Source organism: Penicillium griseofulvum, assembly GCF_001561935.1.
Source record: "Penicillium griseofulvum strain PG3 chromosome Unknown contig_95, whole genome shotgun sequence".
In the NCBI taxonomy this organism is placed as follows: Eukaryota; Fungi; Ascomycota; class Eurotiomycetes; order Eurotiales; family Aspergillaceae; genus Penicillium; species Penicillium griseofulvum.
In genome coordinates this window covers 946,557-963,189 of record NW_024467454.1, presented here as the reverse complement: position 1 = coordinate 963,189, position 16,633 = coordinate 946,557, and the positions used below count along the sequence as shown (strand labels likewise).

Genomic DNA, 16,633 nt, shown 5'->3' with positions numbered 1-16,633 from the left:
ATAGATATTGGTGGATATTTTGAAATAATAATCAAAGTGATGTCATTACGAACAAACAGAAGATGATGCTTGAAATGTGAAGATTTTGCAGAAGCACCTGTAACGCCCAACCCAAGTAAAGGACAGAAATGGAAGCAGGGAATATTGGACGCAGTGTCTAAATCAAGAAATCTTGTCCAGAAGGCGGCGGCGCCGCCTATCCACAAGCTCTTCCTGGACCTCTTCCAGCGTCGGGAGCCTCCATTCCACCCCGTCGCCCGCATCACCAGGTAGAGATTGCCAGCCATCTTCAGCATCATCCTCTCCTTGATGGCGCAGGTGTTCAACAGACTCCTTCTCCTTCTGCTTCTCGTACGCCAATAGCGTGCCATCTTCTTCATCAAGGCCATAGCCAAAGTAATTGGCATCCACCTTCCTCGTCGCAATGTCTCCACCGCGGCCAGACACAGCCTCTTCCTCCTCAGGCCCTTTAGCGCGAGTAATTGCTGCCTCGATCATTTCTTTGACACCAGGTAGCTCGCGGGCACGGCCGTAATATTTGTAGCCTTTGCCTCCGCCGGGGATCTCGCGCCCTTCATCGTCGTAAAGCCGGCTTGATCCACGCATGTAATTTGGTCCGCCCAGGTTGCGGATTTGCATTTCCCACGCCCATTTCTCGCGCATGAGCTTGTTGATCTCATCGTTGAGGTCACGAATCTGGTAGTCGCTCAGGCTTTGCACATGGATGCGTGATACTTTGCGCGAAATTTCTTTGACGACTTGTCCACGCCAGCGCTCGCATACTGGCACCGTATCGACAGATGTGATCGCCTTGGGGCGGCGTGTGCGTGAGAGATCGATGATTCCTAGGTCGGATGCTTGCTGCGCTCGGAAGCGGAACAGCATCGACTGCGCTTTTTCACTGTTGCGAGCCTGTTACATCGGCGGGGGTTGGGTTAGCAAAATGTGACTCGACTTGGAGATAGAGATTTTCTCGTGGATTTGAGCCCACAAGAGTGAGACTCACCATTATGAAGAATTGACCAAGTCAGCAACCCGAAGAAGTCGGGTATCGTGGGCGTTGGCAGGGAAGAAATCCGGAGAGGAAATCATGAGCTTGACAGCTTGAAGTGAAGTTGCGCGCCAATTGCCGCTTGCCGCGCGGGTATCACGTGCCGTGTTTCCACATATCATCAATGTCAATCCATTATCCAACGGGCGTGTACGCAGGCCGTATGTTTGGTTGGTTGGCTTTGGAATATATATTTTGATTTAAATCTCATTGAGAATAGCAGTGTTTCTTTTAATCTTCTTTTAGCGGTTTCGTTCACAATAAATAGGTTGCGTCGTACAAAACAACTCGCTTTCAAGTGAGATCTTTATCGAGTACTTACTACTGGCCAATTGTATCTACGTATGCAGGCAAGGCAGCTATCAAAGTATTACCATATGTAAGCATAGGTCGACTATTGCAGGCCCGAAACCAGGAAACAAACCGGAGGTTGTTTCATAGTATCCACTGCCCTATAACCGTCATAGCCTTACGATATTAAACTCATCAGAAGAAAGAAGACTGAAAAATATGGAGGGTTTGGTGTGTTGTTACATTCTCGTCATCGTAGATAACCTAGTCCACCCCTGGAGCATATTTACTCATGAACAAAACTGAATCAAAAACGCCGGAAAATAGAGACCAAGGGATAAAAAGCTTGACCTTTCAAAAAATATGAACAAGCCCGAGGCCAGCAGAAAAGATTGGAACATCCCTTTCCCAAATGCAAATAAACATCATTAACACAGAACATTCATCCATAATAATTCTTACAACTCCGAGAATGATCAGCCTGCTAAACATCACTTATGCCATATTCACAAAAAGCCCTTGGTGTTGCTGGGTTGCCGTTGGGGAACGTCATTAGATCCATAGACACCACTCCCCCGACGGCTGCCGGCATCACTAAAGGCCACGGGACCACGACCAATAGTACTGCCCCGCTCAACGCGCAGGGCCTTCCAGCCCTCCAGCTCGCGTTCCAGTCGTAGTGCTTTCTCACGCTCTTCGCGGAGATCTCGTTCGGCGCGGCGGGCCAGCAGCTGCGCGTCCGAGTCGTTATGCTGGAGCTCCTCAATGTTGCGAAGGAGCCGTTCAATCTTGTCCCGAGCCCGGTTGACATCGTCATTCAGCTGGGCATTCATCTTATCACGCCTGTCAATCTGAGACTGGAGATCCTTGACAGTGCGATCAACGTTGCGAAGAGAGCGTTGCTCGGAACTGTGCTTGCTCTCCTGATCTTCCAGGTGTGTCTCAAGCTAAACGGCCAGGTTAGTAAGAACTTCACATGAAAAAGACGAAAGAGCCGTTGAAGCTTACCTCCTTTATTCGCTTATGCAAGAAGCGAACATCTTGGCTACCAGAGGAGTAGCTCTTGGTTTCAAGATCGACACACCGGAGCTGGGCTTCCTTCAACTGCTTCTCGAGTGCTGCTTTGTCCTTGAAGAGTTGTGCATTGGCCTCTCGCTCGGCAGTGACCTCCTTCTGCATTTCAGTCGCCAGAGCGTCTGCGCGGCGCATCTTACCAACCGCAGCGGCAGAAACATCTTCCTGCTGCGCAATTCTGGACTTGAGCTCAAGAAGCTCACGATCCATACTGGCAGCGTTCCGCATAGATGGGCTTTCACCCTTGGCAAGGTCCTCGAGTCGCTCGCCGGCTTCAGCCAAGCGGCCTTCGAGCATCTTCTTGTCCTTCAAAAGCAGATCGCGTTCCGCTTGAACATCCTCGACGGAAGTCCGAAGGGTGCGCACTTGGGATAAGAGCGAAACCACCTTGCTCTGGGCCTCGTTGTGTGCGTTCACAGCTTCGTCACGAGAGTTAGTGACATCCTGCAAAGCGACATCCATGCGAGATTTCTCCTTAGCCCAAGTTGAGCTATTGAGAACTTCGTTGTCCCATTTGCTGCGAAGATCTTCCAACTCCTCACGGAGGCGGGCAGTTTCTCCACGGCCGTTGAGCACACGCTCACGTTCCATCTCGAGTTCGTTGTTGAGAGTAGAGAATTCTCTCTGATACTTTTGTCTAGTTTGTTCCATGGAGGTCTCCTTGTCCTCGAGATCAATCGCGCGTTGGTTGCGGTAATCTTCAAGTTCATTCTGAAGGCGCTGCTTAGCCTGCAGGGCAGCTTGAAGCTCTGCAGCTTGATCCTCCATCCGAGCCTCGAGGGACTGTGAGTGTCGCTGCAAGTCCTCAACAAGCGCATCCATCTCCTTACGCTCCGACATGATTTGAGCACAGGTTTCTTCGGCTTCCTGGCTTTGGGACTTGGCAAACTGCTCGGCGCGTGAAGCCTTCATAACCGCAATTTCGGCCTGCTCAAGCTTGTTGAAGTACTCATCGGACCGACTCTTGTACAACATGAGGCTAGACTCCAGATCAGCCGATCTCGATGACTCGGCATCTAGGCGAATTTGGAGATCCGAGAACTCCTGAAGAAGCTGATTGCGGCTAACTGCATCTTGTTCTCTGCCAACTTGCAGCTCCTGGGCCTCGGAACGGGCATCACGAAGTTCAACCTCCAACGTCGCTCTGGCACGCTTTAACTTTTCGAAGTGGGCTCTGGCATCACCAAACTCAGCAATAGTCTCGTTGTGAACCTTGAGAAGGGAGCGCCTAGATTGCTCTTGCGAGTTGATGAAATCGTATAGTTCTTCGTGCGATTTGGCCTGAACGTCACGGAGAGATAGTTCTCCGGAGCGGATGCTACGCTCCAATGACGAAACCTTCTTAGAAGAGTCGTCGAGTTGGTCGTGAAGACGGCCATTCTCTCGCTCAAGAAGCTGCATGCGGCGAATTGAAGGGCTATCATCCTGCCAGATGTCCGCGGTGGGAGTAGAGCGCCCAAGCTGACTTTGGAGGTGCTTGTTCTGCATCTCAGTCATCTGCAGCTTATTCTGAAGTTCCTCCAGCTCAGCGGCTGTATCCATGCGCCTTTGGTAGCCCTGTGTATCCACCGTGCGGTCGGACCGCGCGGAGTCATTCGCGGCTTCAAAGACATTGTAACGCCGGTTGGGCGTAGTAGGGTTGGAGAACCTCTTAGCAGCATTGTCGGAGTTTTTTCTGAGATGAGCAGGAGTACGGTTGTTAGTCACTTCATTTTGGTCAATCTCCTCGAGCAAGGCGCGCTTAGAGGATGAATATTTGACATCGAGCTCCTTCATTTCATCCGCATGGCGGCGACGCATTTCAGCAAGTTGGCTCTCCGCTCGAGCGTACTTCTCCTCGGTGACTCCAAGCTTGCTTTGAACTGTTTCGAGAACTTGGGCTAGATCAATTTGCTTGGATAGGTGTGGCTGAACAGCTTCCCAGGATTGAGTGGGTTCAGTAGCCTCAGGTTCGAAGACCTTGTGCAATAGGATCAATTGGCGGTGCAAGTCCTCGATCTCCTTATTCGCTCTATCAAGGGCACCCTGGGTTTGACGGGTATTAGCTTGGGCTTGATTGCGAAGTTGTCGTTCGGTTTCGAGCTTGCGATTGGCCTCTGCTAGTTGCAAGTTCGCTGTTGAAGCAGCCTTCTCAGCATTACGACTGGTCTTGTGCTCGCGATTAACTTCATGATTCAGATCCTCCAAGCTCAACGACAACTTCTCTTTCTGCTTCTCCAGGGAAGTTATCATGACCTGGGAGTCTTCTAGTTGACGACTCAATTTCTTTGTCTCCTCATCGAGCCTGGCCTTCTCTTTTTGAAGGTTGGTCAAACGGAGGCGATTGCTATCACTCGCCTTCGAGTTTGATCGAGCAATGTCAAGATTCTTTTGCTGAATCTTGGTCAGAAGGGACCTGTTATCGTTTTCAGACGCCGTCAGCCGGCCTCTGAGAGTCACGAGCTCTCGCTCAAGACGCTCTTTGTGCTGGTCGTGGCGCAGACGGAAGTTGTCAGATTCAGAGATCGACTGCATAAGCTCTTGAATCCGCGCTGAGAGGTGTGATCGTTCCGTTTCAACCTCTTGAAGCTGACGAGCCTTTTCCTCGAGATCCTTGCGTGAACTTGTCATGCGCTCCTCGGCCTGGGTCATGATCTTTCGTTCGATCTCGGCCTCTGCATTCATGCGGGCAGTTTCGGCGTCCGTGAACCTCTCGCGAAGTTTAATCAATTCACTTTGCAGTTCCTTCCTTGTCGTTTCCGCAGCAACTCGTGCCTCCGTAGCGCGGCGCAAACTATCCTGCTGGATGTACATCTCTTTCTCAATGGTGATTTTGGACTCATTGAGCGTCTCATACTTCTGAGTCAACTGCGCGAGATTGTGCTCGGAAAGCATTTGCACATCATCTCGCGACTGCCGTTCTCGGCTGAGGTCGGCTTGAGCCTGGAAGAGCTGGCTCTTGAGGTCATTTATCTGTTCCTCTAACAGCTTCCTGCTCTCTCCAGCCTCGGCGTCTTCGGATCTCTTGTTCTCGAGCAGATTCTTGAGGTCCGCAGCTTCACGTTGAAGTTGAGTCTGCTCGGAACGCATGGCATCTCTCTCGGCTTGTATCTCGCGGAGTCTAGATTGCATGTTGTCGTGGCGTGACAAAAGGGAATCCTTTTCGGACTCGACGCTTCTCTTCTCTTCCTCATGCTTTTGAACATCTTTTCGAAGAACTGCTATCTCACTCTCCTTTCGTCGAAGCATATCTTCGTAGCCAGTGGAAGTACTCGAGAGTTCGGAAATCTGTTCACGAATTGACCTGTTCTCTTCAGAGATATCGCGGATTTGCTTCTTGGAGTTGTCAAGTTCCTTGGAAGTGTTTACCAATTTCATCTCAAGATCATGGTCGGTTTTTAACAATTTCGCTTCCAGGTCTTGAAGTTTACGATCCTTCAAGCTGAGGTGGCTTTGGAGCATCTTGATCTCCTGACCGAGCTCTTGAATTTGCCCATTCTTCTCGGCGAACCGGGTCTCCGTCTCAGAAAGCTTGCTCTCAACTTCCTTTACTTGAGATTGCAGAATGTTCTTTTCTGACTCAAGTTGCTGAATGATCAAACCAGCTTGTTCCAGCTGGGTAATGCGGAGTTGAAGCTGGTCGTCAATCCTCCTCTTCGCATCGACCAATTCATCCAGTTGCTCTTCAAGGCCTTCCTGGTCGGCGATCGCACCGGCAAGCTTGTCGGCCAGCTCGACTTCTCGGTCTTGCAGTCGCTTGAAAATTTCCTCCTTGTCCAATGCAAGTGCACGTTCACTTTCCAACGTATGCTGTATTTTCTGAATCTCGATCTCCGTGCGACGTCTTTCTTCATCCAGCTTGTTGCGATCAGCGAGATCCTGTTTCATCTTGGCTTCGAGTTGTTGGATTTTGTCGTCACGTTTCTTTACTTCCTTTGCATTTCTGGTGTCACCCAGTAGGGGCTTCATTCTTGAGAACATGCGCCACCATGGGCTCCCCTTCAAGTCTAAATAAGCGTGGAAGTTCTGTTGGATAATTCTGGTTGCCTCGGCGCGGTAGAGTCGCTTGTTGGAAATACGGCGCTGAACAAATCCCCGTGCCACAGACTGGAACCTGGTCATGATAGTTCGGATGAGTTGGTCACGCTTCTCCTCTAGATCAGCCAGAACGCCTGCTCTAAAGAAGACCTTGGTGCGACCAACACGGTACCAAGCCCGATCCATGCCGAGCTTTTCCAGCATGGTGCGAGCCACACTCTGCCCCTCCAAGTACCCCTTCGGCATGTTCTGGCAAAGGACTTCGTAACGCTGTCGGAACTCTGTGAACGACAAGCGGTTAGGGAACCCAGTACGAGCAATTCTGATGCCTTCCAGGACACCGTTGCACCGCAGCTGGTCCAACACCAGTGGAGCGTGCAGCATCTTTGGCCGCTTCTTGTGATTAGGGAGGATACAACGGACGAAATGAGGATGGGTTGAGTGGAGCTGAGCCATCAAACTTGATAGCTGTTCCTTGTGTCTTTGGGCGGCTGTCCGGAACAAGCCCTTCTTCACACGACTTCTAGGATGGTTTCCACTGCCATCCTCCTCCAAGTCTGCGCAGTCAGAGAACAAATGTGCTACGTGCGGTGCTTTCGATGCGGCCAAAAGGCGTGTGATGTTGTCATTTAGGGGGTCTTTGTTCTTCTCAAGCCAGTCACTCGTGTTGTACTCAACTTCCGCGGCGTAATGGGTGAGGATGAAGCCCTGGTTGAGACGAGAGGCGCGATACTTTGGAGTCTTGCGGTCCCAAAGGCCATGTAGCTTTTCCGTGAATGACTTGTCCGTGGCCTTGGGCATCACGCAATCCTCATCAAGACAAGAGAAAATACCAATAGGGTTGGTCATCTCGATAAGATCAATCGTCGGCTGCAAGTCCTTCCCGAAGTCGATGAATTGCCACTCAATCTGTTCCCTCGCATATTCTTCTTGCTCAAGGACGAACATATGGTGGTTGAAGAATTGCTGAAGCTTCTCGTTTGTGTAGTTGATGCAAAGTTGCTCGAAGCTGTTGTTTTCGAAAATCTCAAAACCAGCTATATCAAGGACGCCAATAAAATAGTTGTCGTCACTAGCCATTGAGCGACCAAGTTGGCCGTTGATTCTTGTGACAAGATTTCCAAATCCGCGCGCATAGATACCCTTTGAGAGGGCATCCAGGGCCATCCGGACCTGTTCTGGCGTCTGGACTTTCTCCACCCATTCCCGGCCAGCCTTGACGCGTGGATGCAGAAGGCCCTTAACGAAAGCTTCCGTTTCTATGCCCAGGAGTGAGCAAGCCTTTTCCACGCTAGGGTAACCCTCAGGCGTTAGAGTTGCCTGGTCTGCGCGCACACTCGCTTTCACAACACCCACGTTTCCTAGATGTAGGACAGCAGCGATGGTCCGAAGAATACATAGCTGATCCTCCTCTTCAAATTCCATGACATGGAATGCTTCGATCAACGAGTTCCATTCTTCCTGGTCAGAGACACCGACGATGGAGTCGTTTCCATCTCTCGTATAGGCAAAATCCTCGATCTGAAGGTCCGCTAGGAGAAGTTTCTCGCGTGTCTTGCGGTCTGCCCCCTGAAGAAGCTGGTAGAAAACATGATAGTTTCTCTCGTTTGGGTTAGGCTTGACGACTCTTGATTTCTCAAGCAAATACCAATCAATCCAAGCTCCCGAAATTTGGCCTGCGCGTGAGAATTCAATGCGGATAAACTTTCCGAACCGGGAGGAGTTGTGGTTTCGGACCGTTTGGGCGTTTCCAAAGGCTTCGAGGATAGGGTTGGCTCGTAGAATCTGTTGCGAAAGTCCGGTGATTTGCTTCGCTCCAGATCGCCCATAAGGTGTATCAGAAGTAGCGACAGCAGCGAGGTACTGGATAACCTTCTTCGTGTTTTCTGTTTTACCTGCGCCAGATTCTCCTGTTACAAGGATACTTTGATTCTGGCCCTCCTCCACAAGGTTCCGGAACGCTTCATCTGCCACGGCAAAAATATGGGGTCGGGTTTCCTCTCTCCCGCGGCCCTTGTACATTTTGATGTACTCATTGGTGTAGATCGGCAGTGGACAGTACGGGTTAATTGTTACCAAGAAAAGTCCAGAATAAGTCTATGAAGTCAACAAGTCAGTTACAACCACGCATTTATGCAAGTTTCTGGGGTGACGAACATAAATTAGATCTGACTGATATCTGGTGTGCAGGTTATGCACCACAGACGCCTCATTCAGGTGTGTGAGTTCTGCCATATCATCTGCCTTGTCAAACTTGGCAGGGTTGACTTTGTCGACTTGGTCCGCATCGACTTCTCGTTGCTACTTAGTGTCAGCGTTATTCAATTTGGTCCTGGGATAACATCCATACATCGCCATCGTCAGTCTGCACTAGCAGACGCCCTCCTTCGAATTCCTCCAGAACCAGGCCTCGCACAAAGGCCCTTTGAGGGTCTCGCAGCCAGACATATTTGTTCCCCGAAAAGTCATTTTCACCTTCGAGTCCACGAATCTGATCCGCTCCCCGTCGGAGTTCCTCAGATTTGATAAAACTTGGGGCAAATGTTCCGGAGGAAGTACTGTTCTTTGCAGAGTTCGATCGTTCACGATTTCCGCTTAGTGATAATGTTGGCGACAAATTTGACACGGATGAGTTGCGTAGATGACCTCTTGCCGACTCCAGCCCATGGGATGGTGTAATAATGGCCGATTTGGGCCTCGCCTGTGGTGAATGTGTTCCTTGTGAAGATGATGGGCGTGCAAATAGACTAGCACGCTTTGGCGAGCCATTCAATTGGGATGGAAGCATGGCGATTGTAGTTCAATCGGACATTATTTGGGCGCAGCCGTCGTTATCATAGCAAAGATGATCTCCGCAATATCAGCTGAAATTGTTGTGGAAGTGAGTGGAATAGGACACTCAAGGCAGAAAGAATCGGGCAGAATACAGTTAGAAGAGCTGGGAAGTTGGCCAAAAGTTGGAAGAAAAGGTAAGATGTTCGGAGTGACGCACCCCAATGCCCATGATGTTTGTTTACTCTGCGTTCCTCGGGCGCCCGCCGATCGTAGATGGCCCGTGCGTATATCACGTGAGGTACTCGATCATTTTTGTCAAAGGCGCTTAGACCTTACCTACAGGAGACCGCGTATCTCAATTCTTCTCGAGTTCAACCCGCTTATCCATCTCTTTCTCATTCTCTAATCTGGAATTCATTGTCGCATGGCCCTTTCTTGTCTCTAGCTCGCCATCAGATCCTAATCACACCTCCCAAGGGCTCCTAAATCCAAGTCTTGCGTATTCTTTTCCCGAAGACCTTCCGGTACCTCTCCACCTGCTTCATCCCTCAAGTCATCATGAGATTTGGTCTTTGAAGCCTTGACCTCTCTTTAACTCCTGTCCTTAAGCCTTTCTGTTTTGAGAATCGTAAAGAATACGCATCTTTCGTCCCTGCGCGCGATATCATCATGTCTGACCCACCTCCCTCATACGGTGGCCATCCGAACTATGCGCAGCAATGGCCTCCTGCATACCCCTCGATGATCCCCCCAAATTTCCCCATCAACTCAGACTACTCTCGCATGAGTCAGCCATCGGCAACAAATCCTGGTCCGACCTTCGACTATAACATGGCAAGCGTCAACGCCAATTCGCGAATCGCAGGTTCAAGTGGCCCCGGAAACTCAGCATTCATTCCGCCTCAGTTCCCCTTCTTCAATCACTTCGACACGTCACAATTTCCATCTCCGTTCCCTCCAATGCCGTTTCCTCCGATAGGCTATCCCCCATTGCCAACAGGGTCCTCAAATGTCCCTATCACATATCAAGCTATGGACGGACGCGGCTCAAATCAACTATCAACGCCAGCCGTACATCCGAATGACATCCCAGCTCACGCGGATAATCACCGTGAGGAAGGCGAAGTTAGTGAGGAATCGGATGAAAGGTCACTACAGCCAGCGCGCAAGGCTACGCGCCAATATATGGACCTGGAAGAAGGAGAAACAATGTCTTCTAGCGCACAGTCTTCTAGGAGTAGTGAGTCACGTATTACTCCCACCCCTCCCCATGTTTAATTATGTTTTACTAATATTATGCAGCATACAACCCTCCTTTGTCAGTCTCGGCAGACCCAAGCATAGTCCACCATGCGATTCAGTCTCAGCGGCAGGACTCACCTGCAACCGTCCCACCCCCTCCAGCTCAGAAATCGGTAGCACAGCTCCGAATCCAAGCCCAAGGCGCTTTGCTTAGCCTGGCGCCCCATAATATCCGCTACAGTGAACTAGTGGCGGAGGGTATCAACCCTGTGGTCTTGAGACGCCTTTACGAAGAAGTCGGCATCAAGGTCCCCACTTCACCTGCACAGGGTCCCACAGTTCCTGAGAAGGCCTCCGCCGCGTCGATAGTTGCTGCCAAGGAACTAGAATCTAGCAAACCAGCTGAGCTTGGCGAGGTAGTGAAGGAGAGTGACAACACCACAAAGCCGAATTTGCCAGTGGTCCACCCTTCTGTCCCATCAGTCCCCTCTTCTTCCAAATCTGGCAAGCCTATGGAGCGAAAGGAACTTATCGCCCGGATGCTGGCTGAGAAAGCTGCGAAGGCGACATCGAAAGAGACTTCACCAACTGGCAGTGCGAAATCTCTCCCTACCATACCAGCCGAGGAGGCCCGTCCGGTTCAGAAGGAAACTCTAGCAAAGGAGAAGAGCAAAGCGCAGACGGAGCTGGCAAGGCAGCGAATTGAGGAACTCAAAAGACAGACACTACTGAAGACCCAGAAATTGGCTCAGGCAAATCTGCTGCCGGCTCAGTCAGAATCTCCGGCGCCAGCTATTCAACACCCGCTTCCCGTTCGACCTCCTGTGCCTGAATCTCGACGCTCTGTTGCGCTTCCAGGACTTCTCATGACTAGATCGGAGGAGCAGCCAAATGAAGCTGTTGCCTCTGAGGCGGTACGGACTATCGACGTTGACTCAACACCGGTGTCTCGGGCATCCCAACGCAAGCGGCCTCGGGCTTCCGATTTCGATGAGCCAGTTGCACCTCTGAAGAAGAATTTCAATCCAGCTGCGCCTCGGTTCGACCCTGCCGATAGACTTATCATTGCAATCAGCGACGACGAGGAATCACTCTACGGCGATGACGAGGACGACAACATGGAGTTGGATTCGAGCCCAGAACAGGAACAAGCGCCGATAGTGACCTCGACCAGTGTGAAGCCTCCTATTCAATCCAATCCTCCCGTCATACGGGCGTCGACATCTACACCACAAGCCCCATCTAGTCTCAGTGACCAAGGAGATATTCGACTTAAAGATCTGGAAATTCAAGCTATGCGTCGCAAGATTGCAGAGCTGGAGCTACGAAGAAAATCAAAGCTTGCTGCCAGCCGAACCCAGTCACCTCGTAACCTGGATGACTCTGGAGCATCATCATCTGGTGGACCATCCAGTGTTGTCGCAGCTACTTCTGAAGAAGGTAAAGTTCTTTATATTTTATTTTCTCTTCCTGTCTCTCTCTGGCTGGGAAATCATCATCCTCTAGTATTTTCGAGTGAATTATTACGATTTAGCTAACCATTGCGCAGATACCTTGAAGACTAAACCGACGACCGCTGCCCCTAGTTCGCTCATCCCCGGTGCCCATGTTTCCGAACCAGAAGCATTAGCCGAGGGCGCTGTCGCCCAAGAACCGCTCGAAAAAGCCTATGCCAGTGAAGTGGCGAACGGTGTAATTGATAGAACCGCAGAGACGTCGGCTTCATTTGAGTCCGATTCTGCTGGGTCGGCTATGCAAGAGTCTGATGACAACAGCAGTGATAGTTCCGATTCGTCCAGCGAGAGTGAAGAGGAGCCTGTTAGCTCGCCATCGCAAGCTGATGCCGACGCTGCTATTGTGCCGTCATTCTCAGAGCCTATGGAGATTGGCTCTTCGGTGCGATCTGCGTCCCGGAGCTCGCCCTCCGCCATCACCCGCCCTAGTGCAAATTCTGCCGACGAATATGCTTCTCAACACCACCTTAGCGAACAGTCTCAGCGTGAAGAGTCTGTGGAGTCCGACGGCTATGAGCCCCCAGAGCCTGATACCGAAGCTCAGTCTGAAGGCTCGAGTTACAGCCCTCCTCCATTCAGCCCAGCTCTTACCGGTCTCGTAGAAAATACAGCAGGCTCGGCACCATCATTTGACTTAACTCAAGCTGATGAAGAACTAACCCCCGCGCCTCAGATCTCAGACGTGTCAGAACCATCACCCCGGTCGGATTTGCAGGTTGGCGCTCCTAACGTATGAACACTCCCCTTATCATTGGAAGGTTATGTTGACCACATACTAACCCTTATCCAGACCGAAGCATCGCGTGCTATTTCAGAACAAAGGTTCACGCCGTACACCAGCCCACTACGAACTTTCAAGGCTTATCGCTACCACCCGCATTATACCGAAGACGTTCCGAGTGGCTACCGCTCGCTAACTTACAGTCATAATATTGATTCCATGAAGTACATGTGTCCATATGAGCTGGCGGGGGGTGTCTGTAATGACCGATCCTGCGAGTTCCAGCATCTTCGGGACATGACTCTAAGTGGTGCGTCGACATGAACAACGTGCAACACCCCACCTCGTCCTCGAGCTCCCCCACCGGCGTATTGCACTATCTAGTCTGTTTCTACTTTCTGTCTATTGCTCTACTGCCTTCGTCTTTCCCTTCCCTTCCCTTACCTTCCCTTCCCTCCTTTCCTTTCCTTCCGACTCATTTCCCATCTCTTTTCTACCCTGTTCGAATGCTGACCACAGAGCCATTAACCTCGACAGACGACAAGATTCTCGTCCAGATGGGCTCCGTTCGAGAGGGTCAAACCGAAGAAGAAAAAGAAAAATATCTTGCTGGTCTTAAAGAGATCATCAACGATTTACGGCGTGACAAGGTGAAAGATTTCAACACTGTGGCTTCCGAGATAGCCGCATACCGTAGGCGCTTCCTCCAAGACCCGTCACGTGTCTTGTCCCTGTAACATTCTCCCTCATTCATTGGACTCCTTGAGGGTCCTCTCCAGGTGAGCTGTCTTCCACCAATCTTGTGAACACCACCATCGAAGTACTTTCGATGGTGGGGGAAAAAAATCATCACATTACATGGACTCGGACAATCCTCGCCATGGCCATGACGCCATCCATCTTTCAATACGATATCCCATGCCATGGTCTTTTCAAGGCTTTCGCGCTCATGACCTGGCTTTTTCTCTGCATCATTAGCCAATCTCGCGTTTTCTTCCCTGCATTCCAATTGCATTTCATCTGCGCGATTGGGGGCCTCGCGTTCTTTGGGGCCATTTCTTTTCGTTTTCTTGTTTGATTCTAGGCTCTGGGCCTTTCATTGTCCAGCGACCCGGCAAAATGGTGTTACGGCGTCTACATCTCAGCTGCTCGTAACTTTGGCAGTTTCGGCAGTTTCAGCCCTGAGGGAGCTCTGACTACTGCTAATCTGCACAAGGCTCACGTTTCTCCCGGCTGCGGTTGTACCATTAGGATCTCGGCGGGTTCTCGCAGAACATATTCATAGCGCTCAGTCAATATGTATTTTTCCTATCCAACCGTTCTATTTTTGTAGGAATAAAATAACAATCACCCTGCAGTTTACCTGGATTATGTGCATAAGTTCTGAGTCAATCCATCACCCCTGTCCCTCTGAGAAACCTGGTAGAACTAGTAGAACTATTGACTCATTCATACATATGTACGTAGCCAACATGATACAACAGAAAAATTAAAATTAAAATACTCTGGACGAGGTTTTATCTGCAAAGAGCTAGACAACCCCAGATTAACCCAAATATGTTACATATTTTCAGCTGGGACCAACTGAGCTGAGAACTGCAGCAAGAAAGATCAAATCTTAAAAAAAACAAGCCCGGACCCATAACAGAAAGACCTCTTGAAACAACATGTGGGTGCGGTTGGTAGCTAAGTATAGCGTGCAGAGTCCGGGATGGGGGCCAGGGGCTAGGGTTCGTGCGACTGTTTCAAGATTCCAGAGATAATAATAGTAAAAGTGCACGGAGTATCAAGCATATGATGAACTTGATATTTTTAATATTCTTGCTTCTACCTTCAAGTCAATAAGCCATGAGAATTTTCCTAATCGGGAAACACATCTATACGAGTTGAGTCAGGACAAGGCGGACGGGATGTCTTGGATTCAACATATTCCTGCCTGATTGGCCCGGGGCTTGTTCGCTTTCGGTTATATTCCTATTTGTGTCGACACTGTATGTACAACCATGTCCTACAGCCATATATCCATCTCTGGGATGGGTCCCGCGCCCAGCGCCCGATAGTAAAGTAAGCGACCGGACAGCCCGAGGACCTTGGAAAGATTGGAAGAAGAAAACAAGGAAAGTGATAGGTGGGTTGTGTGGATAATGTAATTTGCGTCTACGCCAATTTACATATACGGGAGTCTGGAGCTGATGGGACAACAAGCGCGCACTTTCGAGGGGAAAAGCCAAGCAAAATGCGTCCGGGGCCAGCACAGCCTCAACGTCTAGAAAGTGCCCATGTGGGGGCTGCGACAATGACATCGGGATGGGAATAACATCATAGAACATGCCATAGGGGGCTGAGTCTATGTCAGATTAAAGAAATTAATTACTAAATAGGAGGATAAATAGTAAAAATAAGTAAAAGTAAGATGTTAAAGTAGCGGAGTAGCGGAGAACAAAAGTATAGACATGGTGTTTAGCTTCTGAGTACCACCGCTTTTTTACTATGAGCCATAGGGCTGTTTACTGCAGATACCAGGCCAAAGGAGCGGTAACAGGAGAATGTAAGTCTTGGCTTGCATACACCTGGGCATCAGCATGGTATGTCCATTTACGAGCCGCAAATGATTCCAACCAACCACGATGCTGGATTGATGTGAGGCTTTGAACAGGGGTTTGCTGCACGCCTTGAAGATCATGACTCTACAGCTTGGCAAATGATTGTAATAACCATAATATTGCATATTAAACAAAATGAAAAAGAAAGAAATGAAAAACATATTAAAATGAAAAATGAAAATTGAAATTGTCAAGGCAGAACAGGGCTGATCTGCCCTGGCCTTGCACTAAACCAAATCAGGAAACCGCAAGTATACAAATTCTAGTCTAACAAAAAAAAGAAAACAAAAAGCAGATAATACACCAGGATATATGCTCATGACCCATGACCCGCTTTGCATAACCAAAATATCATTCCAGAAAGAAGTTCACCCAAAAAAAGAAAACCAATAGTAGGGTTTGTAATCACTATTCCGCTGTCAGCTTCGAGAACCACCGAAATGCTGAGTGAGCATCGGAGTCACTTACCATTGTATTCGTAGCACGCTGTCTCGGCCCGCGAGACTCGGCGTTTTGAAAAGTCTCACTTGACATAGGTGCAATTGCCGCAGGCCATGTGGTTGCAGGATACGCATTGGGGTTGATGGTTGTAGATCTTAGGCCCGTCGTTGCATGCGCAGCAGATGTACATGTAGGTCTCGCTGTTGTACCGTGTTCCAGGTAGTGAGACCGATGAGATGTCTGTGCAGTCGGCCCGTAGAGGCCGTAGACCGGGAAGCTCTGGTACGACTATTGACATGGCTGTGGTCTTCAAGGTTGGGGTGCGAGGTGAGTCCATGTTGACGGCAGCTGGGTATGCAGAGGTTGGGTCACAGTTGTGAGAGTGGACGTTCATGTTGTCGGAGACCTTCTCGTCGAGGCAGCGAGCACAACGGACTTGTCCGCACTGGATGCAGGAGTCGTATAGAGAGGAGTTGTGAGGGCCGAAGTTGCAGCCGCAGCAGTACCACAGAGATGCCATTGATGTGATGAGTTGGATGGGTTGAATTGGTACAGTAGACAAGATGGTAGACAGGATGGATGTTGAAAGCAGAATCGAGTTGTTTATAGTTGTAGCGGAAAGGCCTGGTTTGATACTTGGTTGGATGTTGATTGAGTTTGTGAATGGAATTAGATTTGAGCATGGGATTATTGGAAAGCTATATATCGTGAAGAATTACAATTAGACGTAATAGAACCCAGAAGCGCAAGGCAGCGTTCCTTGAACAGTCAACAGCCCAGGCTGCCTCGCGTTTCCGTATTGGGTTAAGCTAAAATTCTTACCCGGGCAGTCATTGGGGCGATGGGTGAACAACGTCCTAGTTGCACATCATCCGGGGAGATGGGTTGCCCGAGGGCGTGGCTT

The 16,633-nt window shown here is 49.9% G+C and overlaps 4 protein-coding genes across 4 annotated transcripts; 1 reads left to right on the top strand and 3 right to left on the bottom strand.

Moving 5' to 3' along the window:
* Positions 1-162: 162 nt before the first annotated feature.
* PGRI_058680 (pre-mRNA-splicing factor ISY1) lies at positions 163-885 on the bottom strand (the record flags this gene model as incomplete). Its single annotated transcript, XM_040793581.1, has 1 exon — positions 163-885. The coding sequence occupies one exon, from the start codon at positions 883-885 to the stop codon at positions 163-165; it is 723 nt and encodes a 240-aa protein (XP_040648436.1).
* Positions 886-1,848: 963 nt separating this feature from the next.
* On the bottom strand, positions 1,849-9,221 carry PGRI_058670 (type II myosin; the record flags this gene model as incomplete). The annotated part of the gene is made up of 4 exons (XM_040793580.1): positions 1,849-2,289; positions 2,351-8,530; positions 8,591-8,734; positions 8,784-9,221. 4 exons carry the CDS (start codon positions 9,219-9,221, stop codon positions 1,849-1,851), a joined length of 7,203 nt encoding a protein of 2,400 aa, XP_040648435.1.
* A 656-nt stretch (positions 9,222-9,877) lies between these two features.
* On the top strand, positions 9,878-13,422 carry PGRI_058660 (uncharacterized protein; the record flags this gene model as incomplete). The annotated part of the gene is made up of 5 exons (XM_040793579.1): positions 9,878-10,448; positions 10,511-11,890; positions 12,000-12,694; positions 12,755-12,995; positions 13,223-13,422. The coding sequence occupies 5 exons, from the start codon at positions 9,878-9,880 to the stop codon at positions 13,420-13,422; spliced, it is 3,087 nt and encodes a 1,028-aa protein (XP_040648434.1).
* A 2,389-nt stretch (positions 13,423-15,811) lies between these two features.
* On the bottom strand, positions 15,812-16,249 carry PGRI_058650 (uncharacterized protein; the record flags this gene model as incomplete). Its single annotated transcript, XM_040793578.1, has 1 exon — positions 15,812-16,249. The coding sequence occupies one exon, from the start codon at positions 16,247-16,249 to the stop codon at positions 15,812-15,814; it is 438 nt and encodes a 145-aa protein (XP_040648433.1).
* Between the last annotated feature and the right edge of the window lie 384 nt (positions 16,250-16,633).